The sequence below is a fragment of the Monodelphis domestica genome, chromosome 3 (assembly GCF_027887165.1).
Source record: "Monodelphis domestica isolate mMonDom1 chromosome 3, mMonDom1.pri, whole genome shotgun sequence".
Lineage (NCBI taxonomy): Eukaryota > Metazoa > Chordata > Mammalia > Didelphimorphia > Didelphidae > Monodelphis > Monodelphis domestica.
The window spans coordinates 476,333,659-476,360,775 of NC_077229.1; the positions used below are offsets into that span (position 1 = coordinate 476,333,659).

Genomic DNA, 27,117 nt, shown 5'->3' on the forward strand with positions numbered 1-27,117 from the left:
GTTTATATGTTTAAACCATTTGTATCACCTTTTACTATTTCAGTTGTGTGTGAATAATCTCTGCCTCAATTCTATTTGGCATTTTATACACTTATTAAGACTCCTATGTATATAAATTGCAAATTTGCAATCCTGAACACCCACATGCAAAAAATGGGGGAAATGTATAATAAAGTTAAATGACCCCATATAGAGTACAGATGGTGAGTTCCAATAGAGTATTTTGTTAAAGACTTCAAAGTTAATATTTTGAGTTAAATAAGATAGGTACTGAACATCTGTTTTATTTGGTACGTGAAACTCCCAACTGAGGAAAATTTCTCTACCAATGCAGATGAACACCTTCTTTGCATCTTAGTGCCTTAGAGAGCTCCCCAGGGCACTGAGTCCAGTCAATAATAAGCATTTCACTCACTATGTGCCAATAACTATGCTAACCTTTGGGGATATAAAAAAAGGCAAGAGTTCCTGCTCTTGAGGAGCTTGTAATCTAACGGGGCGGGGGGGGGGGAATAACCTATAAACAACTAAATACAAACAATATATAGAAGAAAAATTAGAAATAATCATAGACAGGAGACACTAGCATTAAGGGGGATCAGGAAAGTCTTCTTACAAAAAGTGAAATTTCAGCTGGGACCTGAGGCAAAGCAAGAGATGGTGATGAGGAATGAATTACAGATATAGGGAACACCATGAAAATGTAATTAGGAGGGAAACCTTACTTAATTAATGCTTGTTCTCCTTTGTTCCCACCAGATTGTGGAGGGTTTTGAATGCCAGGATAAGGAGCTGGAACTTTATTTGATATCCAATAGTTAGCCAGTGAAGAATTTGAACAAAGGAGTGTCATAATCCATGCTTATAATAAAGATTGAGACCAAGAGATATCAGTTTGAATCTTGGCTCTAACATTTACTGTGTGACCATAAGAGGTCACAACTTCCCTAGCCCTCATTTATAAAACAAAAATCATATTATTGCATTACTTATGTTGTATTGTTCTTTTGAATAAGTACTATAAATATGGATTATTATTTTGTGCCTCTGTTTTTGCAGAAAATTAGTCTAGCAGTGACGAGAAACAGATTGGAATTAGAAAAGAGTGAATGGAGGCTTGAAGACAGGTCAAAATGATATCACAGATCTAGGCAAGTAGCATTGAAGGCATATAAAAGGGCAGTGGCAATGGACAACAGAGAGTAGACTACAGGCATGAGAACTATTGTAGAATCAGTGGAAGTTGATTACTGATCACATTAGAGAGGCAAGAGAGAACAAATAGTTTTAAAGAGTTGGGACATCAAGGTGGATAGAGTGGATAGAGCTCCAGGCTAGAGACTGGAGCACCTGGATTTAAATCTGGACTCAGATGCTTCCTAGCTGTCTGATCTTGGGCAAGTCACTCAACCCCAATTGCCTAGGCCTTACCTTTCTTCTCTCCTGTCTTGGAGTCTATGTTGATTTTAAGGCAGAAGGTAGAAGTTAAGAGAGACAGAGACAGAGACAAAGACAGAGAGACAGAGACAACAGAGACAGAGACAGAGACAGAGACAGAGACAGAGAGAGACAGAGAGAGATCACAGATCCAAGCAGGTAGAAATGCAGGCATATAGAAGAGCAGTGGCAATAGAGAGAAGGCAGTAGGGATGAGAAATATTACAGCATCAGTAGAAGTCGGTAACTGATTATGTCAGAGAGACAGGGGACAACAAATAATTTCAAACATGGAAGATTGGTCAGGTGGGTGGCAGTGCAAATTGTCAGAAAGAAAACTCTGAAGAGAGAGGAATCATAAAATCTCAGTTAGAAATGACCTCAGAAGTCATCTAACTTAACCAGTGCCTGAGTACAACCAACTGGTGGACCTCTAACCTTTACTTAAAAGAACTATATGCCCATGTTTCCCTTATCCTTTGAAGAAACCCTCACTAAATCCTACCTTTTTCTTCATTTATCATCCTATATCTATATCTCTCCTCAGATAAATTTGAAAAATCCATGCTTTCTGGCTTCTTTCAAGTCCCAAGCCTTCCTCTGGTCTCCTTAACCCCCAGTGTTATCTTTTTTATACATAGTTACTAACATATGTTCTCTCCCATTAAACTATAAATCCCTTGAAAAGAGAGACAATTTTAGCTTTCTTTGTATCCCCAGAACTTTTTCCAGTGCCTGGCACTGGTAGGTGCTCAATATAAATACTTGTTGTCTGACTGGATTTGGAAGTTGCTGATGACCTTTGAGAAAATAGTTTCAGTAGAGGTATGGAAGCCAATTTGTAAAGAACTAAGAAGAAAATGGATGATAGAGAAATAGAGACAAGGGTAGAGAATTTTTTCAAGGAATTTATAGTGAAAGGAAGTAGGAAGATGGAGTAAATTCTTGATTGAGGGAAGTATTGAGGGATTTTTTTTTGTATGTGTGCAGTTGCCTTCAGAGCTAGCTCTGGGGATCCATCTCAGTTCTTCCAAGGTGGGATGATGTAAGGAAAGTTGTTTAACATAATACTTTCTTCCTCCATGCTCTGGTCTGAGACCAACACAAGCACTCTTTCTACATTGGAACTGTGACCAGGTCTCCTGCTCCCCTGTGACCATACATACAGGCAATGTGACAAAAGTCTTGCACCAGAGCCAGCAAAGTAATCTCCTTCTGAGCAGTTGTCTGACTCCCCTTACTGTCTACAGCTGAGATCTTCCAGAGTGCTTTTTTAGAACTGGTCAACTCAAATCTTGAGAGAGAGAGAGAGTGATATAGATAGAGTAATATCTTCCAGCAATGACTCAGGGTTCTTGAGAGGAAGATCTCTGTCGGGCATCAGGGACTAGTCTATCAGGTAATAAATCAACAAATGCATTGAGAAAAGGATGAAATTAAATCCAAGTTCAGATATGAGTTTTCATATTAATTCAGAAACGAATGTCACAAAAGTGATGGAGAGTCCTGATCAAGTGGCAGGAATTAGAGGTGGACTCTACATTTGGCAGAAATGCTGGCTATGTTATTGATCCTTTTGAGGTACTTGGACACAATAGCCACACGTACACCCTTATCTGAGTGAATGGCTGCAGTTAATTTACTCAGGTAACAGAAACTAAACAGTGGAAATATGGTTTGAAAGTAAAATGTTCTCTGCCCTTTGGCAGTTGGTGAATATATTTGTAAATGGAATGGCCTCTGCAACTAGGCTTGAATATAAACTCAGGTTTATTTCAGCCTAATCATTCACATACATCTGAAATCTTTTTAACTTTGAGTTTTCCTCCAGGGATGCAGATTTCAGTCCATCCTAAGTGACTTCAGATTTCCTTCTACAAATTTGACACAAAGGATCTATCCCAAATGGTGGAGGCCTTCCTCAGTTGCTCCTGATATTTCAAGGAAACTAGCCTAAACCTCAGTCTGTCTGCCTGTTACCTTTCATTCTTATCTGACCAATCCATCTTTAAAAAAAAATAAACCCTTACCTTCTGACTTAGAATCAATTACTGTGTAATGGTTCCAAGGGAGAACAGCAGTAAGGGCTAGGCAATGAAGGTTAAGAGACTTACCCAGAAGGGACATGAATAGGCAATTTTCAGATAAAGAAATTAAAACTATTAATAAGCACATGAAAAAGTGTTCTAAATCTCTTATAATCAGAGAGATGCAAGTCAAAACAACTCTGAGGTATCACCTCACACCTAGCCGATTGGCTAACATGACAGCAATGGAAAGTAATGAATGCTGGAGGGGATGTGGCAAAGTAGGGACATTAATTCATTGCTGGTGGGGTTGTGAATTGATCCATCTATTCTGGAGGGCAATTTGGAACTATGCCCAAACGGCACTAAAAGACTGTCTGCCCTTTGATCTAGCACTGCTGGGTTTGTATCCCAAAGAGATAATAAGGAAAAAGATTTGTACAAGAATTATCATAACTGTGCTCTTTGTAGTGGCAAAAAATTGGAAAATGAGGGGATACCCTTCAATTGGCGAATGGCTGAACAAATTGTGCTATATGTTGGTGATGGAATACTATTGTGCTTAAAGGAATAATAAAGTGGAGGAATTCCATAGGAACTGGAACAACCTCCAGGAATTGATGCAGAGCGAAAGGAGCAGAACCAGGAAAACATTATACACAGAGACTGAATACACTGTGGCACAATCAAATGTAATGGACTTCTCTATTAGTAGCAATGCAATGATCCAGGACAATTCTGAAGGGCTTATGAGAAGGGATGCTATCCACATTCAGAGGAAAAACTGTGGGAGTACAAATACAGAAGAAAAACAACTGCTTGTTCACATGGGTCCGTGGGGATATGATCGGGGATGTAGATTCTACATTATCACCCTAGTGTAAACATCAATAATATGGAAAATAGGTCTTGATCAATGACACACGTAAAACCCAGTGGAATTGCACATCAGCTATGGGAGGGGGTTGAGGGAGGGAAGGGAAAGAACATGAATCTTGTAACCATGGAAAAAATATTCTAAATTACCTAATTAAATACAAATTTAAAAAAGAGAGAGAGAATTGTCCAGGTCTCACAGATAGGAAATGTCTGAGACCAAATTTGAACCCAGGATCTCCTGTCTCTCTGGCTCTCTATCCACTGAGCCATCTAGCTCCCCTGAATCTTTTTTTAAATTATATATTTGCTTGATATCTTATTTCTTTAATGAATAAACTCCTTCATAATTAGCCTGCTATTAATAGGTAAATACAACATTTTTACATTTTTCAAATTATATGTAAAAACAATTTTTAATATTCATTTTTTTATTTGAGTTCTAGATTCCCTCCCTCTCTTTCCTACTTCTTCTCGGAAAGGGCAAGCAATTTGATATAGGTGATATATATGCAGTCATGAAAAACATGCTTCCATATTAGACATGTTATGAAAGAAAACAGACCAAAAAATTATAAAAATAGTTTTTTAAAGTATGTTTTTCTTTCTGTTCAGACTTCAGCAGTTCTTATTATAGAGATGGATAGGATTTTTTTTATCATAAGTCCCTCAAAATTTTCTTGAATCATTGTATTGCTGAGAATAACTAAATCATTCAGAGTTGATCATTCTAACAATATTGTTGTAACTGTATTAAATGTTCTGGTTCGGATCACTTTGCTTTGCATCAGTTCATATTAAGTCTTTCCAGGTTTTTCTGAAAGTACTCTGCTCATTATTTTATAGCATGATAGTATTCCATTGCAATTATATATGACAACTTGTTCAACTATTCCCTAATTAATGAGCATGCCCACAATTCCCAACTTTTTTGCCACCACAAAAAGAGATGCTATAAATATTTTTGAACATATAAATTCTTTTATTTTTTTTAAGCCCTTGGGGATACAGATCCATTAGTAGTATCATTAGGTCAAAAGTTAATACAGTATTATAGCCCATTGAGCATAGTTCCAAATTGCTCTCTAAAATACTTGGATCAGCTCACAACTTCACCAATAGTATATTTGCATCTCAATTTTCCTATATCCCTCTACCTTTTGTCATTTTCATTCTCCATCATATTATCACATCTGGTAAGTGTGAGATGGTTCCTCAGAACTGTTTTAATTTGCATTTCTCTAATCAATAATAATTTAGAGCATTTTTCATGTGACTATAGTTAGCTGTGTCTTCTTCTGAAAATTGCCTGTTTATATCATTTGACTTTATCAATTGGATAATGACATATTCTTATAAATTTGTCTCAGTTCTCTATGTATATGAAGGATGAGACCTTTGTCAGAGATACTTGCTGATGATATTCTTTATTTCATTTTAACTACACTATAAACTGGGAGAAGAGGGAAAAACATGCATTTATTAAATACTTAAAATGTTTATTGGTTGGAACAGCTAGGTGGTACAGAGAATAGAACACAAGACCTGGAGTCAGGAAAGCTTATCTTCCTGAATTCAAATCTGGCCTCAGACACTTAGTAGCCATGTGACCCTGGGTAAGTCCCTATTTGCCTCAGTTTATGCATGTGCAAAATGAGCTGGAAAAAGAAATGGCAAATTGCTTTAGTATCACTGCTAAGAAAACCCCAAATGGGGTGGTCATGAAAGGTTGAACATAAAGGAATGATATTTAATTCTGTTTTAAATATTTTGTGATTGAGCTCTCTCCAGGACATCCAGTTTGACATGTCCAAGATGCATATTATTTGAGTGCCATTTTTTGTTCATTTTTATTCTTCTAGCTTTGTACTGATTTTGATCTTTGCTCTAAAAATAAGTTGTCTCTTAAGTTTGTACAAAGATAACTGGTTCTGGAATGACTCTCATATCAGGGAAGAGTAATTTCTTATCTGTTAATATAGAATCTCTTTTATTTTATTTTTCTGATGTTATTTGGTGTTCACCATGTTCAATGACTACTGATTCTTTTCTCAAAGTATTCATGACACATTGACAATCAGTATGTGTGAAAGTCAGGGATCAAACTTGGGTTTTCTGAGACTCCAAGTCCTGAGCTCTTTTCACTGTCAATTAATTTCTCTCCTGGAATTTACACCAGGTCAAAGCTTCCTGACCATGTGTGCTGGACACCAGCTTGTAATTGATTATAGTAGAATACAATACCTACTAAACCTTCAGTACCTAAATAATCCTCTCTCTCTCTCTCTCTCTCTCTCTCTTTCTCTCTCTCTCTCTCTCTCTCTTTCTCTCTCTCTCTCTCTCTCTCTCTTTCTCTCTCTCTCTCTCTCTCTCTCTCTCTCCATACATATGTATGTAAACATATGTATATATCATGTGAAAATATAAAATACAGATTAAACATACTTGACTTTTTTTTTCTTTTTTATCTAAACCTGTGTTTTCATTGTTAAGGAAAAGTTGAAATGTGAGCGATCCATCCAGGGGTTCAGATTAGCAAATAGTCTCTGATATAGTCTTAGAGAGTAGCCTAGTGTCATAAGGTGGTTAGATGACTCCTTCATTGACCCACAGCTAATAGGTATCAGAAATAGAATTTGAATGTAGGTCTCCCTTATTCTAAGAACAGTCTTCTATTCCCTCTACAATTCTCCTCCCCTCTTAAAAATATTTCTAAAAGTATAAGTTTGGGAGTAGATACATTATCATTACCATAATGATTTTCTTATCCCTTCTAGTATAGTGTCATTACATTTTGTGTTCTCATTCCAAATTTTGTATCATATATCTTTAATCATTGTAATTTGTGGATAATTAATTGCCCGGTGTACTTGTGCTTTGCATTGGGTACAATAATCTGCTATTCAAACATCTTTGAAACAAAAATACTTGGCTATACATTCTTTTCACTTTTAGTCAACATATCATAAATAATTCCCTATGTGATATCATTCCAAAGTAATTTAACCATTCCACAGATAATGAGCTTTTCATTCATGACTTCCAAAACCTCATTGTCTCAGGACTTTTTGTGAGATTTTCTCATTTAAAAATTAATAAATGCCTCTATGAGCACTAGTTTCTATTTCTCCTTCAGAAAAAGTGTAAAGCTATATTTCAAAACGAATTGGATTACTAATAACTAAATGGGTCTAGAGTTATAATCAACAGGGAAATGTTCAATGGTGGGAGATTTTAGAGAATATATATGGGTTTCAAATGCAGGTACTCAGGGGGCAGCGAGGTGACTCAGTGGATAGAGAGTCAGGACTAGAGATGGGAGATCCTGGATTCAAATCCAGCCTCAGATATTTCCTATTTGTGTGATCCTGGGTAAGTCACTTAACCCCAATTGCCTACCCCTTATCATTCAGTATACATAGTATTGATTCTAGACAAAAGACAAAGGTTATTAAAAATGTGTTGTTTTTTTAATCTAGATACTCCACTATGTTGTATAAAATGGAATTCACATCATGAATGATAGACTACTGGACAATACCATGCTAGAATTGTCTTTTGACTTTCATCATTAGCAAGATAAATAAGCTATCGGAGGGGATTAGATTAATTTCTCTGCAATAATGCATAAGGTATTCACTGTCTAAAATGCAAATGTTTATGAAGCTTGCTAATAACATCTTCAAAACTTGTGACCTTTGTTTTAGGAAAGATTCTCTCCAGCCAGAATGTCAGCTGAGAAGCCCACAGAGCTAGTTCAGTATGTTCCCAAGTAAGTCTATGCTTCTAACAGGTATAATTACTTGCTATGTTGTTGAAATGCTGTTATAGGCTCAAAGATCTATGAGAAACCTGGGAGGTCATCTAGACTATTCCTCTGCCAACAATACAGATTAAACTATCTTGGATTTTTTTTCAGCTCTTCAGAAGAAGTAAATTTCACAAGGAGAGCCTTAGTGAACTTTCTGTTATAAATTAAATGAATAAAATTCTAGAAAATCAGATATAGAAAACTATTAATTTCAACTTAATTGTGACAGATTATCATTTGAAATGAAAATGAGTCTTAGGAGGGTGGAAAGAAGGCAAGGTATAGATAGTCAATGTCATAAAAAAAATTGCTTTTTCTTACTACTTTAGACTGACTTTAAAAAAACTAGATCCAGAGTATGTCTGCAAAGGTATAATAACGAATGGGCTTTAGTGAAAATGGTTAAAGGTGTGACCAAACCATAGACATAGGCTAAAAAGTCATAACAGCCCTGACTGATGTCCTTTTGCTGGGCTCTCTTAAAAATAATTTTGTCCATTGAAATTTTGCACCTTTGAAAGTATTTATTAGCATGGAGTGTCAAATGAAAAATGAAGGGAGGTGGGTTTCCCACATCAATTTTTGCCAAAGCATTCTAAAGTTATAACAGAGCATTCTACTACTTACATACATCTCCTTAAGTTACTACTTAAAGAAATTTATTTTCTTTTATACGATCACTGCCCTGGGGAGGAACACATACACACATATTATGTAACACTATGTGCATTCTACAAAGGATGTATATTCCTTGTATTGTTAATTTCAATTATTAATAAGCTGTTGAGATCCATGATCTTATTTATTGATTCTTTTTTTATTGGTTGTTTCTTGGTAATAGAGTTTTGAAGTCTTTTATCATTACTAAATTTTTATCTTCTAATATTGCTACTAAGCTTTATTTTACAAATTTAACTGCTGAATTATTTTATATGTAAAATAAGAATTGTTACATATTTGTTATACACTTTTTATTTCACGATTTTGAAATATTCTTTACTCTTAACTGTTTCTCTTTCAGTTTTCTAGTATAAATTCTGTTTTATCACATACTAGTACTGTTATTTCCACCTTTTTTGAACTTGAAATATTTTAGACTGACCTCATAATTTAAATCTAAGCACATTTTCCCCTTCATTTTTCCCACATAAGCAATATATTGATAGAGTTTGGTTCTGGATCTATCTGTACTTCTTATTCCTTTAATGATAGAATTCAAACAGTTTTTCAAAACTGTTTTTCAGTCATTTCAGTTATATCCAACTCTTCATAATCTCATTTGAAGTCTTTTGGGGTAAAGATTGAGATGGTTTAATATTTCCTTCTCCAGTTTATTTTACAGATGAGGAAGCAAGGAAAAAAGGGTGAAGTGATTTGCCCAAAGTCTCAAAGCTAGTAAATGTATGAGGCCAAATTTGAACTCATGGCAGATGAGTTTTCCAGACTCCTGGCTGAGCACTTTATCCACTGTACCACCTAGCTGCCTTAGGGTGGCATACAACCCTTTAAAGAAAAAAAAAGTCAGATCTATAAAAAATATATATTTAAAAGTGTATCATGCCTATATAGAAGAACATTTCTTTATGGGCCGGAACTATTTTATTCATTATCATATATCCCATTAATGCTATAAATATGCCTTGCATATCTTTATGAACTAAATAAGGTTTCATTTACTTGAAATTTGTCATAAGGATCAATTCTAATAAGAACTTAGTGCATTTGGTTAAAATCTAATGATTGTCTATAGACTAAGAAATGAAAAAGGAATAAAATGATAGGAAACAGTCAATTAGTTGTATGTGTTACTCAAAAAAAAGTGTAAGAAAACATGCCATTTCCCAGAAAATCCTCAGTACTAAAGCAAAAAAAAAAAAGAAAGAAAGGTTCACTGTGACATGGTGCCTTTCTAGCTTTTTCTTCCACTATATACCCCTAAATAATCCCTCTGTTTATAAGTCTATTCACCATCTCCTAGGCATATCATGTACTTCCCTGATTTCATGATTTCGGCCCCTCTGTTTTCTCCATCAGCCCAGAGTGCAATCTGAGAGTGTTCGTTTACAAAACAATTTAAAACATGGTTCTGTCACTTAATTTATAACTCTCCCAGGAAGCTAATAATTAAATCTGATCAAAATGTAAAGCAGTTTGTGGGACTAGTGAAAACAGGTATGGCCACATTTCACCTTGCCTCTGTACTATCCAAACAACTACCAGTCATCTTTCTGCTTCTCAATGAAGCAATGTCTACTTTTCTCTAATCAACTGGATTTAAGGTATCTCTTGAACCACCAGGTTACTTTCAAGACTGGTCTTGTCTGTCCCAAAGTTGATGCTTTCCACTGAGGAAAGGAACCTAGAACAGAGAAGGAAAGCAGGGGCTAAAATGTACATTCACCCAATAGTCTCTCTACTCTAGCTTCCATGTGAGAGTAGTTGACATGTTGCCATGGTAGGAAAAAGCCAAGCTGTCTTCTATCCATTATTAGAAGTCTCTGAAATTGAGCTGCATGACTTAAAAGGTCCCCTTTGGTTCTACCATTTTATGATCTATGAAAATGTATTTTCTCTTGAGACGTAGGAGTTTTAACTCTGAATATCCCTCATTTGATTTGAAACTTTGTAGACAGGGCACTAAGGAGAAAATAATGTCTTATTCATCATAGGGGTGCCTCTTATTCTAAGTTTTCAGAGAATTTAAAAGATATAGAAATTATTTCTACCAGCCACCTCTAGGCTGAATTTTAATGAACATATGTTTCAATCATTCTCGCAGGAGAATATTTGGGGTAAAAGCTGTTAAATTATATGGTTGGACTGAATAGATTTAATTGGTGGTTGCCAGGGATTTAACTTCTAAATCCCAAAATGAATTACTAAAGTAAAATGTAATTTATGGTTGTTTATTTTTACAATAGAGGGGAGATATTAAGGAAGAGAGAAAAAGGAAGGTGAGAGAGAGCAAGCGAGAACTCTGGCTTCCTCAGAGCCAGGTAGAAATTCTAAGCCCCAGCGAGGGGAAAGGCATCTCAAGATGATGGGCCTTTTTCAGAGGTTCACCCCTCCAGAAAGGGCAGGGAAAATAAGTCAGCCTTTCCACTCACCACAGTGACCATCTAAAAGGAAAGCAGTCTGAGGTCTTCTATAGGAGCTCCTCCAGGGGTCCAGTTCCACAGCCAACTGTCTTCACTCCAAGTTTGAGTGTCTTCCAGGCTCTCCTCAAGTGTCTCTCTTCACTCCAATGCCAAGTGATCTGTCTTCCAGTACAACTCTGAGTGACTGTCCTTCACTTTCCTCTGAGTGACTGATTGATTTCTCAATTCATTGATCCTTGTGTGCCTCTGTTTCCTCTATTTAAAGACCTTTTTCTCTTGTGTCACCTCCCCTAAAGTTTACATCTATCAATCACAGCAGATGCTCCTCTCCAGGATTGCCCACTCTTTCATGCGTGGGTCATAGACCTCCCACTCAATACATAAAATGGGTGTTCATACCTTCTTGTGGTTAAAATGAGTAAATCTACTTTAAATACTGAGTTAACACTTTTGGGGATTAAAATCTAAAAATAGACAGGGGATTACAATTTTATATTCACTATCAAGGAAGAGCTAAGTACCTTAGTTGTTGTAATCAAGAAATAGCCAAATCCAATCTTCACAAGGCCCTCTGGCTGAATACTAGTGGTTTATATTTAAAGTCTATACACTTAAATGTTTCAGTATGGCAAATGAGTAAAATAATAAATAATTTGTTATTTCTCCTTATAAGTGGATTAAGACATGGCGGGTCTAAAGGGGATTCTTTTCAGGGAATTTTTTTAGCATGATGGCAGCCATTTTGTTACACAGTGACACAACCACTACATTATGAAGAATGATATTTCATAGTCCTTTGTCTAGTAATATTTTGATATATCAGAAGGGAGTACAAATATAGGTTTATCACATTATTTGGGGATAACTCAGATAGGACATAGAGTGGTTTTTGCTCCATGGATTGAATGCATCATTTTCATTAGAAGAAGCAATCCTGATATAGTAAAAAGATGAATAATAATGAAGACGAGGCACTTACCTCTCTGAGGTTTTCTCATATGCAAAATAGGAAAAATAGTACTTAGAGATTTACTTTGCAGAGTTATTGCATGAATCAAATGAGAGAATCTTTGCAAGCCATAAAAAATCATGTAATTATGAGATTTTATGATTCTCTTCTCTAGACTCAATTCAGTCCTATATCAGAAGACTTGAAATGCAGAGAATGAAAGAAGCTAATATGTTTGGTGGGATGTGTGTGTGTGTGTGTGTGTGTGTGTCTGTCTGTCTGTCTGTCTGTCTGTCTGTCTCTGTTTCTTGCTTGGTTCATTTTTCTTATAGAAGCCTAGAGAATTCTCCTTGTTGTTAATATTTCTTTGCTCCTCCTTAGTTTAGCATCATCACTAAGTGACCTTTCCTCTAAAAGGAGATTATGAAATGGAGTCAAGGCCATGCCTATAATAATAAACATATACATGTTCATTAAATAGCACCTGTAGGAGCTGGAAAAGCTCAAATGACTGTCCTGGGACAAGAAAGACCTGAATCCTCTTTCTGGCAGGATCATTGCCTTGCCTCTGAGTGAACCTAGGATCCTATCAAAACCATTAATGCTAGATTAAGAAGTGCAATATAATTTAGACCACAACTTCCCTTCCTTGTCTGTTCCCTACCTCCACCACACTCAGCCTCCTGCCAAGTTTGGTTTACATAAAGTCTAAATTTGGCACTGTTTCCTTTTACATTTGTCTGATTTGCTTCTGGGTCACATATAGAATCTTCAGCACAGCTCCACCAGCCTTCCCACTCAAACCCATCTCTCTTCTTCCCAACCTGAGATGATGAGGATTATCTCACATTTAAGCACCATTTTAAGGGTTGCAAAATATTTATGTACCTGTGCTAGGTGTTGTGGGAGATGTAAAGATCATTGAGGCATACTTCTCCAATGCAGTGTTTCCATGACACTAATGTAAGTCTCCTAAAAATTCATATTGATGGTTTCCCATAAAGGGGTATTGGGTTGAATGACAGACCCACAACTTAACTAGCCACATAACCCATTGTACACATAACAAAACATACAAGGTTTTCTTCTGTTCTTCCCTTGCCATAATCAGAATGTTGTATTGATCAAAATCCTCCCTCTCATTTTGCTACAAAACCAATGTGTTTGTTACCTGAAGTAGATTTGATTTGTCTGTTCACAAGAATAGAGCAGAAAAGAAAGTGTGATGTTATATATATACCTACAGCAGCAAATTGGAACACAACTGGAGTAAGCCTCAAAAATCAAATAGAACTACTCCATTGGGCTTGTTTTTTGCAAATTCCATCCTAAAAAATGGGTTGCAATTTTTTGTTTTCAATAGTTTTGAAATCTATGGATGAATAAGTAAAAAAATTATTTCTGAAAAGGTCCCTAAGATTTTTCTTCTAGAATTGGCAATTTCCATACACATCACAGTAAATTATTTTACTTTTTCCTCATCTTGATAGCTTAAATACAGAATTTGGTGCCTGTTGATAATATAAAAGAGATGGAAGCAGAAAAGCAAGGAGATTGCAAATGTCAGGACATAACTTCAAAGAATAAGAAGTGATCACATTCTGACACTAGGGAATAAAACAATTTTGTTCTGCCTCTAAGATTGTATAGATAACTTGGATAATGATCTCAGGGGAAGACATTTGTGGCCTTTTCAGAACTGGGGAAACTGCCTACAAAATGACTATAACAAGTGAGTTAGTCAACAAGCAAGGAACTATTTGTCAGGTACTGTGCTAGACATTGAGGATACAAGTGTAATGTATAATTGAGTCAATCAATCAATTCATTTTTCCCTGCCTAAAGTAAATAACAAGATGCCATGCCCATAAATATATCAGGTGAGAATAGATCTCAATTCTCCACTAAGTGAACAAAGCCAGACTACCTTCCTAGATTCCACAGGAAGTTTGTTCAAATTGACTGAGGTACATTGTAACACTTGGTAGAGATATTATAATGTATATTGAGAAGTCGTATAAAACCAGGGGGTGAATTAGAATCAGAGATTTAATGGAGCAGTGAGCCAGAAAAGAGAACCTTCCTTAGAAAGGAATGAGTTTGAGTGGATTAGAAATGACTTATTATCAACCAAAACTGCTGCACCTCCTCTTGGTAATCTTCAAAGAACCTAGAGGATTTGGATATTTTACTCCAACTCCTACCAAGCCACCTCAAAAAGAGTTTCTTCAGCACTATCAAAGAACAGACTAGACTTGATGAGGAAATCAGAGCTTGACAAAGAAGCAGTAGAAAATCTACACCATACCAAGATTCTCAGCATCTTCAGAACTTCAACCAAAGAACTTTCAGGAACTGTGAGATCCCTAAACTTGAGTCCATTTTCCCCTGTACTTTGTTATCTATAGGAAGAAGAGTATGTTATTGTCTTCTGTGGGCAATGTTTTGTACTATGAGTTGTAAGAAAGAATCCCTGAAGCTGAAATAATTTTAGAAATAAATTAAGTCATTTGATAAAAGAGGAAGAGCCAGAAGTCATGGTATCCTCTCATCCAGGCTAAGTGAGATTTACATTGTATAAAATACAAAGGGATAAGGACATTTGCCTAACTGGACTCACATAGGCAGTAGTTAATCTCCAGAATGGTAATTTGAGATTTATATCAACAAGGTAAGTCCATCTAATGTGGGAAACTCAAATCACAAGCTTTGGGTAGATCCAAAACAATACCCAAGTGAACCCAGAACAAGCAGAGTAGGATCTAAGCATTGCTTAGCCATCTGGCTTCCCTGGAGCATCTCTAAGTTCAGCCTAACCTCTACAAGTAAGCTTTTAGGTTAAACAATTTCTAACCACATAAAGTTAGGTTCAAACAATATTAATAAATTATAAATAATAAACTATTTTCCACAGTACTCGTTCTTTTTAGTGTATCACTTTAGTCAATAATCTTTTATAAAATGTAATTGATTTTATAAACTAATAATCATGGCAAGAAGCACATTGATAATCCTTGCTGGGAAAAATACTCTACTTCATGAGTCGTAGTATTAAAAAAAATTGTCCAAATCCTCAGGGCTCTGGTCCTGAGGAGGTAGAGAGCCAGGCCCCAAGGATTTGACTTTTTCAGTGTTACTGTGCATGGAGACAATAGCTCCAGACCTTACATGGTCTAAAGGCAAAAACACAATCCCTACCAACAAGGAGATCATATTCCAATAGAATTACTAAGTACATATAAGATAAATATACTGAAAATGGAAGGTAATCTCAAGTAGAATACACTAACAATTGGGGCAGGCAAACAATTGGGAAAGGCCAAAAGCAGAAGGTAAAATTTGAACTGAGTCTTAAAGGAAGCCAGGGAATTCAGGAGGCAGAGAGGCAAGAAAGAATAACATTCCAAGCATGGAAGATAGTGAAAAAGTACATTGTTGAGAGACAGTGTCTTATGTGAAAGATAAAGTAAGTCAGTGTAGCTGGATATTAGGATATGTGGAAGGGAATAAAAAATAAGAAGGCTGGAAGGAGTAGGCTATGAATGGATTTAAAGGCTGAACAGAGCATTTTTTATTTGGTTTTGGGGGTAAGCTGGATCCCCTGAGATTTATTGAGTAGGGAAAAAGACATGGTCAGACTTATGCCCTGGAGCAATCACTTTGACAGTGAAGTAGAGGTTGGATTAGAGTGAGATGAGACTTGAGGTATCCAAACTAATGCTATTGCAATAATTTAGGCATGAAGCAATGAGAGCTTGTACCAGAATGGCAGCTTCTTTAGTAGAAGAGGATATAATGAGAGATACTGTGAAAGTGAAAAGCATGAACACTTCACTACTGATTAGAAATGTGTAGAGATTGCAAGAGAAGAGTCAAGGATGATGGTAAGGTTACATGTCTCAGTGACTAGGGAGATGAGGGGCCCTTTATAACAATAGGAAAGTTTGGGGCAGCTAATTAGGTGCCTCACTGGTTAGAGAGTCAATCCTAGAGATGGGAGGTCCTGCATTCAAAACTGGCCTCAAACACTTTCCCAGCTGTGTGACCCTAGACAAGTCACTTTTGCCTAGCCCTTAACAGTCTTCTGTCTTAGAACTAATATTTAGTATTGATTATTCCAACATAGGAAGTAAGGCTTAAAAATAAAAAAGGAAAGTTTGGAAGAGTTCAAGTGGAAATAGAGAGGTGGGGAAAAAAAGATGTGAGACATTTTAAAGATAGAACTGACAAGTCTTGGGCAAGGGATGGAGGGGAAAGAATCAGAAATAATCCCCAGGATTTCAAATGTGGGAAACAAACTTCTAAATAATAGTGAAACTAACAGAAATAGAGAAGTACAATCTGGTTTTGAGGAAAATATCATAAACCCTCCTTCCTTTGTCTCATTCGACTGCTTCTACCTTCATCCAGAGCCTCCTCCCGGATCTTCCTAATCCTACCCCACCACACCTTCTCCCTAGTATATGGCTAAAAGATAAATTTTCCTTAAATATTCCTTTTTTCCATAGAATTAGTCATTCTTGAGGTTATCATAGTAATCAGTTAGTCTACGTTCCTCATTTTATACTGCCATGTTGAAAAATCATCTAGCTCTCTATTTCTTATTGTATTCAAGTCTAATCACCTCTGCCTGACTTTTAAGAAACAATCTGGCATCAGTTGTCTTGTTTAATATCTCTTCCAACTTGACAACATATAACCTCAGTCCACTTCCCCATGAATACTCAGTGCTGATTTACAATTTACTTCTTCATTTAATCTGTTCTCCTTGCTTGAAATGCCCTCTGTTCTTACCTCTTAAATTGTAAATTATATCCCTTCTTCAAGTCCTACCTTCTCTATAAAGCTATATTTAGTTCCCCCAATCCCCTATGGTATTCCCTTGCTCTGAAAAGGCCCCCCAACCAATTCTATAAATGGAAAAACTAATATCAAGGCCACAAGAGATAGACTCCACCATTTGATCTTTTGGAGGTAAGGGCTGGGGCTTTGTGGTAGGTAAGACTGGTTAAGAAAGACTGAGCTCATTGAAATCTCTTGGACAGTGGGCAGCTGGGTGGCTCAGTAAATTGAAATCCAGACCTAGAATCTGGAGGTCCTGAGTTCAAATCTGTCCTCTAATATTTCCTCGCTATGTGACCCTGGGTAAGTCACTTAACCCCATTGCCTAGCCCTCCCACTCTTCTGATTTGGAACCAATACACTGTATTGATTCTAAAATGGGAGGTAAGGGTTAGCTTTTGGATAGCTATCCTGTAGCTGACTAGGATCAAAATGATTCCTAAGGTAAAAATAGCTTTGTTTATTTAGTAGAGACATTCTATAGTTTGGGGAAATTGTCAGCATATTTAATTCAAAGAGCCCTGGACCTATTATCAGGAATCTTGGATTCCACACAGGGCCAAAATTGACTATGTATGTCACCTTATGTAAATCACTTAATCTCTCTGAGTTTTCATTTCCTCATCTGGAAATGCACTGTTTGCTTTAAGAGGAAAGTGCTTTGTAAAGATGAAAGTGCCATATAAATATGGCTTGTTACTGTTGTTATGGTGATAATTTATTAAAGCAACATTCCTTTCTCCATTGTCCTCAGAGATCAGTTGTGGTAACATGTTTATAGGGAGTCATTCTCTCTTATGACTGCAGTTTCTGATGACCTTCACAGTGAAGGGAAAGCTTTATCATTCAGTTAGGACAACGAATGTTGTATGCAACTGCTCTCACTAAGATAGATAAAGACTGCACACCCATCACTGCTCTCTTCCAAGCTTCTTAAACCTGTCTAAGGTAAATTGCTCAAAGGAGTACTTGTACCTGAGGACAACAGACAGAACAAACAGAGGAAAACAAACATCAAACCCAGAAGAAAGAAACCAAGATCCTATTTTCCCTTAAGCATCTTTTGATATAAAAACCAGGAAGAAAAGAGATTTTTCAAAGATCCTTACTGATCTCTTTGTGCATTTCCTCCAATATTTTTAAAGGAAAAAAAACTGACCAGGATTGGTGGTGCATAACCATAGTCCCTGCTAAAAGAGGATGGGAAGTTCTTTCTAGTGTACCCTTGAGTTATGGGGTTTTGAGAGGTGCAGAGCTATAGCCAGTTGGGTGTTTGCATTGAATCTAGCACTAATATGGTGAGGCCCTGGGAGCCCTGGCTTCCAGAACAAAACTGGCCCAGGTTGGAAATGAAGCTTTCATGTTAAACAACAGTGAGATGTCTCATGGGACTTTGAGCCTGGGAGAGGTATGAACAACCAATCTCAAAAACAAAACAAAACAAAAAAAGTTTAATTTTTTGTCCCATTGATGATATTATGAAAATAGTTTGTCATTATTATTTATGGGACTTAAAGCACAATTGTTAACCTAGTCCTAGGAGGAAGGAGTTGGAAAAAGTTTCCTCATTTATAAAATGAGAGTTTGGACTAGATACCTCCTAAGGTCATTTCTAGCTAATAAATCCCATGATCACCAACATTCGTTTGGACTTTGTGTTTCCTAGCATCCAAAAAAGAACAGCAAGGGAGAACAAGAATGAGCTCTTTACCAATAAATTATGACAGATGTAATATTTATTGGGAAATAATGGGGAGAATTGAAGAACGGGATACTGGATGGTTTGTAGCAGGGTATGGAGGAAGAGAGGGAATGTGGCTGCTGGTGAGGCAAAGGAGAAAGAGATGCCCCCTGCCAAGAGGCTTTTTTTTTTAATTCCATTTTTATTTTGGGGTAAGTACAAAATACAGTCACAGTGTCTTGGCTTCTAAATCCTACCTCTCAGATATCTCCCTTATGATGATAAAAATAGGGTCCTTGGGGATAGCTAAGGAGGCTTTTTTTTTTTTAACCAAAATGGAGTGTCTAAGAAATGAACCACTATGATAGCCTGCAGGGATGTCTTCTTGCTGGATTTCTGCTGAAGTTGCCCCAGAGCAGGCTAAACACGGACCCTCCTGAGGGACAAACCTTTCCCCTGACTTTGGTCACCCAGCATGGGTCTGATAAGGACCCTTTGTAATTTAATGACTGAACTGAGGTTCAGCTCCCTCTATGCTCCAGAAAAGATAGTCCTCTTATCTGACTACGATATTCAAATAAGGGAAATTTTAATAACCAGTTTGAATTGGAGAGGGATCAGGGAAAAGGGAAGAGGGAGGTCCCTAAATAAGGTTAGAGTCTTTCTCAGCTTTGGAGTTGAGGCTAGGCCTCACAGGCTGGTGGGGGGTTTCTCCCACTCCCATCTACACTATATCTGTGCTAATTTTGTCAATTCCAAAATCTTAGCAGTAGACAGCAAGCAACAAGAACAGTTCTGACCTTCAGAGCTGATTGAGCTGTCTCTTCAGCTGAAGCACCTCAATCCAGAGACTCCGAACCAAAAGCCAAGCTCCTCCCACCTCCCACGCTGGAAGGAAGTACTCTAGTGACAAGACCAACTTCCACTCCCAGTTGCCCCTTCCCTTACCAACTGTCAGTCTTGTCAATTTCTTCTCTATGGATATTCCCACTGTTGCTTGTTCCAACACAGTGGCAGAAAGTCCAGAACTTGCTTGTTTCCTTTCCACACAGACAATAGTTAAAATACGTTTTTTTCTCTATGATCAGAATATCTTTCCAATCATTCCTTTAAGATTTTCTTGATTTGAAGCCTTTTAGAAACCTTAGTTCCTTCAAAGTCTAGCTCAAACACTGTTGCCTATATAATGTATTTTCTAATCTCCCTAATTGCTACTTCCTCCCTTCCATATATCTTCATTACCTTATATTGATTTTATGTATATTTTGTATATATGTATACTTGTCTCCCTCCACAGAATATAAGCTCCCTGAAGGCAGGGACTATTTCATTCTGTCTTTATACACATAGTGTCTAGTGTAATAAATGCTTGTTGATTGATTTAAACACATGTAAGGTGCAATTTCAAAAATACCCAGTAGTGGGAGGTGTCCATTTTTCTTGCTCTTGTTCAACATAAGATTGTGAGTTTAGTTTCAAATTACCTTAACACTTTACAAATAGCCATCTTCACATTTGTGAATAAACGAATGAAAGTCCCAGATTCCTATAACTTATTCTGGATTAAAGTTTTGCTTTTATATTCTTTAAATACTAGATATATACAAAAATGCACCTGCAAATATTTGATACCCAGATTTCTGAAAATGTATAATACGCTATTAAGTTTAATCTGCTTTATTAATATTTTTCTCCACTTTAAATCTAAACAATTCAAAACATCAATAAATTGAGCCTTAACTTTTAGCAATTGTCCATTTCCAAGGTATCAATGCTCAGACTGAAAATTTGACAATTGGTTTGTGAAGTTGATACAAGCTGGCTAAAGTATACATCATATATTTAGTTACATTGATTGTGGTTGGATGTTCTGTGTAATGGGGGGAGGGAATGTAGTAAAAATCATACTGATTTCTTTCCTAATGGATTTTCCCCCTTTACCTTATAACACAAAACTGCTTCATTGTAACATATTGGGTTTTTTTTTTTTAGTGGAAAACATTAAATATGTATTACATAATATAAAGACAGTGAAACAGAGCTACATTTTAGAAAAAACATAAAACCAAGATTCTGACCATACTGATCCTGCCCCCCCCCTTTTTTAAACCCTTACCCTCCATCTTAGAATCACTACTAAGTATTGGTTGCAAGGCAGAAGAACAATAAGGGCTAGGCAATTGGGGTTAAATGATTTATTCAGGGTCACATAGCTAGGAATTGTCTGAAGTCTAATTTGAACCCAAGAACTTTTGTCTCTAGGTCTGGATGTCTATACATAGTGGTTCTTAAAACCTCCCATCCTCTTTGTTTCAGTGAAACCTGTTAATTCTATGAGTTGAGACAAACCCTGGTAGAAGAGGAAAAGGAACAGAAAACAAGAATTCCAATTTGGCTTCTTCTCTCTCAAAGTTATCCCTATGATTTTTTATTTTTTTCTCCTTTGGCCAGGAATCAGCCTTTTCTTCCTGCCATTCCAGGGAATCAGAGGTGTCCACTAGAAGAGCGACTATCTACCCTGGAAAGAACCCTTGATCCAGGGAATCAGAGATGTCCACTAGAAGACCGACTCTCTAGCCAGGAAAGAACCATAGCTGTTCTTCTTGAACAGGCTTTTCGCATCAAAGAGGACATCTCAGCTTGTCTTCAAGGGAGCCAGGGATTCCAAAAGGAAGAAACAATGGCCCGGCAACTATTGGAAAACCACATCCAGACGATCACCAGCATTGTCAAAAAGCTCAGCCAAAACATTGAGGTGATTCATTTTTTTTCCATTTGGTGACATCATTATTTAACAAAGAATGTCCACTACTAGTAATATTTTTTAAATGGCATAAAAACCTTAATTTAATGGTGACTGATTAGTGCTCAAATGATCACATTGAAGGAAAGTGTTAGAGCCAAACATGGAATTCCATTCCCTACAGTAAATCCATTTGAGGGCTTCTTGAAGCATGGGGGAAGAGGAAGAACCCAAGAAGAAGAAACCCTATTATATTCACAAGTCTGGCATGTGCCACTCTAATAAATCCACACTTGATCCCAAGCATGTGGACTGTAGCCTTAGCCCTCAGACCAGGTGGTACTCATGGAGTCTACCCTGTTAAGATGCAGCCTACTAGTAATAGCAGTGAAGAATCTTGTGAAATGTAGGATAGCAATAGGAACCTGAGAGTTGGGGGTGGCAAGGTAAGAGAGGCAGTATATTTCTTCCCCCAAAATAGTGGTATGTGAATGAAGTTGTGCTTCCCCTTACCCACTCTATGTTAATCCTCCCTGTCCAGTATACTGATCCCCTCCACCCTTGTCCACTGACCAAGGAAGAAACTATGCTCCTTCCCTCTGTCTACTCCTAGATGTCAGCACAGGTGACAATGCCCCTGTTAATTGCTATGAAAAGTATTAATTTTTTTATTTGATTATATCAGTTGAGTAGGAATTTTTAGACTAAGTCACTGGCACAAGCTAAAAATATAAAAATCCTTAGAAGGTATTTTATTTTTTTAATTGAAAATTTTATTTAATTAATTAATTTAGAATAGTTTTCCATAGTAACATGATTCGTGTTCTTTTCCTCCCCTCCTCCCCGCCCCCCAGTAGCCAACAAGCAATTCCACTGGGCTTTACATGTGTCATTGATCAAGACCTTTCCATATTATTAATATTTACATTAGGGTGATATCTTAGAGTCCACATCCCCAATCATGTCCCCATCGACCTATGTGATCAAGCAGTTGTTTTTCTTCTGCGTTTCTACTCCCACAGATCTTCTTCTGAATGTGGATAATGTTTTTTTTCTCATAAATCCCTCAAAATTGTTCTGGATCATTGCATTGCTGCTAGTAGAGAAGTCCATTACATTTGATTATGCCACAGTGTATCTTTCTCTGTGTATAATGTTCTCCTGGTTATGCTCCTTTCACTCTGCATCAATCCCTGGAGGTCATTCCAGTTCACATGGAATCCCTCCAGTTCATTATTCCTTTGAGCACAATAGTATTCCATCACCAACAGATACCACAATTTGTTCAGCCATCCCCCAATCAACAGATACCCCCTCATTTTCCAATTTTTTGCTACCACAAAGAGTGTAGCTATGAATATTCTTGTACAAGTCTTTTTTCCTTATTACTTAGAAGGTACTTTAGATGAATCTAATGATAAACTTGAAAATAGGTTAAGAAAACTAAGCCATTTGGGAGCATGCCTCTTTTGAAAGTTTCACTAGGGAAGACAACCAGTTTCCTATAACATACTCACTTTGTCCACTCTGGGGGCAGGGAGGGTGTACTAGGCTGGATGGATCATGGGTCTGACCCAAGATGCCATCTCTTATTATCTTATCCTTAAGGTCGAAAAACCTTTAAGATTATATATATATATATATAAATATATATGTATGTGTGTGTGTGTGTATATATATATATATATATATATATATATATATATATATATATATATATATATATATACATATACATATGGACTATTCTTTCAGAACATTTTGCAAGACATTAAACCATAGCTTCATATCTGCAAGTGTCCACAAAGGCTATGGAATCCAACCATCTCATTTTACAAGTGAGAAAACTGAAGCCTAGAGAGGCTACCCAGCATCACACAGCTAGCAAGTTTGTGGGGTGGAATTTGAATCTAGGCCATTTTGACTCCAAGTCTAGGACTTATCCGCTCTGAAAGAACCCAAGAAAAAACATCTCCTTTAAAATTAGACTTTACTTTAGAGGGATACTTTGTTGGTGCTGAGGAGATAATCAGATTATTATTCCAGTTAATAAATATATAATAAATTGCTAAAATGTTAGCAGGAATCTTCCAGTGCTGACCTGAATTAATGTGGCTTCCAAAAGTAATTTAGGCACCCCTAGGGTGCATAATAGCCGCGGCAAGTCATAATCAGCCAATCAATCAGCGGGCATTCATTAAGCAACTATAATGGGGAAGGCAATGTGCTGAACAATGGGGATACAAAAAAGGCAAAAAGCAATCCCTGGCTCTCAAGGGTCTCACCATCTAATGGGAAGACAACATCAATATGTATAAACATAAATTAGGAGTAGTCTCTGAAGAAAGGAATTAAGATTAAGAATTAGGAAAGGGGGACTTCCAGGTAATCATGGCTGCAATCTAGACGCCACACGCTTCCTCTCCCTGGCACAGCACGAAATAGACTACATCAAAGGAGCATAAAAATCACCTTTGGCGGAACAGTATCCCACAGTATCCCCAGTATCCCGCAGAGGCGAAGGTACGTGGGGCTTGAACATTTCCACACTATAATAAGAAGGAGGAAAAGCTTGCACAGAAAAGTGAACTGAGCCAAGCTACCTGAGCGCTCACCGGGACAGTGAGTGAGTGGGGAACGTCTCTGTCTGGGGGGTGGGGGGGGCTCCAGGGTCCTTGGGATCTGGGGACAGCCAGGAAAAAACGTCTCAGGGCGGATTCACAGGAGAACCCAGCTCTGAGCAAGGGGGTCCGCGGAGCTGTACTTGGGGTGGTTGTGCTGAACATCTGGGCAGACCACTCGCTGATTATCTGGGCGGAGCTGAACACCTGGGCAGTGTGGCTGTGATCAGGGGCCCAGCACTCTAAGAAACCTCTGAGGCTGGGAAGAACTAGTCTGAGGCAACCTAAATTCACAGAAAAACCGTACATATCACCCAGACCCCAGACCAAAAAGGAAAGGGGAATAAAACCACTCACATGGCCCAAAATCAAGCCTCCAGGAAGAAAGGGAAAAAGATGACTATTGAAAACTTTTATGGTGGAAGTACCCAAGGAAAAGAGGAGAATGAGGAGGAAATCCAAAAAAAAAAAATCAGAACATGCCTCCCAAAATGGAAACTATCAACAAGCTCTGGAAGATCTCAAACTGGAACTTATCCAAAAGATGGAAACCTGGAAAGAAAAATGGGAGAAAGAGATCAGCAGTCTGACAGATAAGACTGCTCAATTGGAAAAAGAGCTCGAAGCATCCAATAGAAGGGCAGACAAATTGAAAAGCAAAACCAATCCCTAACGACCAGAATTAAGCAACTCGAAGAAAGTGAGATCATAAAACAGCAAGAATCAATAAAGCAAACCCAAAATATTAATGAATTAGAAGAAAACATAAAATATCTCACTGAGAAGGTCACAGATCTGGAAAACAGAGGGAGAAGAGACAATCTCTGAATTATCGGTCTCCCAGAAAAACCAGAGATAAACAATAAACTCGATATTATTCTACAGGAGATTATAAAAGAAAATTGCCCCCATGTTCTGGAGCAAGGGGGCAAAATAGAAATAGAAAGGATTCGTAGAACACCCTCTATACTAAATCCCCAAAAGACAACCCCTAGGAATGTAATTGCCAAATTCAAGAGCTTCCAAGAAAAGGAGAAAATCCTACAAGAAGCCAAGAAGAGGAGCTTCAAATATAAGGAAGCTCCCATAAGGATCACACACGACTTAGCGGCTAACACACTAAGAAACCGCAAAGCATGGGACACGATATTTAGAAAGGCAAGAGAGCTGGATCTCCAACCAAGAATCAACTACCCAGCAAAACTGACTATATACTTCCAGGGGAAAGTATGGGAATTCAACAAAATAAAAGATTTCCAAGCATTTGCTAAGAAAAGACCAGAACTTAGTGGAAAATTTGATATCCAAGCACAGAAAGCAAGAGAAACATGAAAAGGTAAATATGAAAGAAAGGGAAAAGGAGATAAATCTTATCTTTTGCTTTAAGTAAAACTCTCTTCTATAAGGACTACATTTACATCAAATTATATATATTAATATGGGGGGAAAATATTTTGTGTAACTCTCAAAAATTGTAGCATCATAAGAGTAGTTAGAAGAAACATGCATAGGGAAAGATTGGGGCATTAAGAAGATTTGGGGAAAGTGGGGGCAAAGAAAGGAAAAGGGAGGGGGAAAACCATCGATAATACTAAGATTTACTTCAAGAAATAGGGGGAGACTTAATAGAATAATCTTTCCCATATAAAGATACACATGGGAAGGGGAGGGGAAGAACTCTCATGTGAGAAGGAGAGGAAGAGAGTGTGAAGTGGAATTACTTAAACCTTACTCTCAGTGAAAGCAAATCTGAGAGGGAAGAACATCTAGATCCAGTGGGATCCTGAATTCTATCTTATCCATTAGGGCAAGAAAGAAAGGAAAATTAAGGAGGGGGTGGGGGGAGGGAGTATAAAAAGGGAGGGGCTAGAAAGGGGAGCATCTCAAGGGAGGGGACTAGGGGGACTGACCTAAAATAAATCACTGGTTCAAAAGGAAATAGCTAAAGACTCACCCATAAAACGTAGACAAATAGCAGATTGCATTAGAACCCAAAACCCTACCATTTGTTGTCTTCAAGAAACACATATGAGGTGGGTTGAGTCTCACAAGGTTAGAATTAGAGGTTGGAGTAAGTCCTTTTGGGCCTCAACTGATAGAAAGTAGGCAGGAGTTGCAATCATGATATCTGACAAAGCCAAAGCACAAATAGACCTAATCAAAAGGGATAGGGAAGGTAAATATATTCTGCTAAAAGGGAGTATAGACAATGAGGAAATATCACTAATCAACATGTATGCACCAAATGGTATAGCATCCAAATTTTTAATAGAGAAACTAGGAGAATTGAAGGAGGAAATAGACAGTAAAACCATATTAGTGGGAGACTTGAACCAACCACTATCAAATTTAGATAAATCAAACCAAAAAATAAACAAGAAAGAGGTAAAAGAGATGAATGAAATCTTAGAAAAATTAGAGTTAATAGACATATGGAGAAAAATAAATAGGGACAAAAAGGAATACACCTTCTTTCCAGCACCACATGGCACATTCACAAAAATAGATCATACACTAGGTCATAGAAACATGGCACTCAAATGCAGAAAAGCAGAAATAATAAATGCAGCCTTTTCAGATCACAAGGCAATAAAAATATTGATCGGCAAGGGTACATGGAGAGCCAAATCAAAAATTAATTGGAAATTAAATAATATGATACTCCAAAATTGGATAGTTAGAGAAGAAATCATAGAAACAATTAATAATTTCGTTGAAGAAAATGACAATGGCTAGACATCTTTCAAACCTTCTGGGATGCAGCCAAGGCAGTACTTAGAGGAAAATTCATATCCTTGAGTGCATATATTAACAAATTAGGGAGGACAGAAATCAAGGAATTGGAAATGCAAATCAAAAAACTTGAGAATGAACAAATTAAAAACCCCCAGAAGAAAACCAAACTAGAGATCCTAAAAATTAAGGGAGAAATTAATAAAATCAAAAGTGACAGAACTATTGAGCTAATAAACAAGACTAGAAGCTGGTACTTTGAAAAAACAGACAAAATAGACAAAGTGCTGGTTAATCTA

The 27,117-nt window shown here is 37.2% G+C and overlaps 1 protein-coding gene across 4 annotated transcripts in view; it reads left to right on the forward strand.

Moving 5' to 3' along the window:
* Positions 1-27,117, forward strand: part of FAM81B (family with sequence similarity 81 member B) — a 178,126-nt gene that overhangs the window by 2,797 nt on the left and 148,212 nt on the right. For 3 of the 4 annotated variants that reach the window (XR_008917898.1, XM_007487269.3, XM_056824671.1), the window contains exons 3-4: positions 8,048-8,112; positions 21,173-21,476. Coding sequence is in view for 3 of the 4 variants with exons in the window: in XM_007487269.3 (XP_007487331.1) it covers positions 8,069-8,112; positions 21,173-21,476 (348 nt within the window). In the remaining variant the exon portion in view is untranslated. The remainder of the gene's footprint in view (positions 1-8,047; positions 8,113-21,172; positions 21,477-27,117) is intronic. The other variant, XM_007487270.3, reaches the window with a different exon arrangement.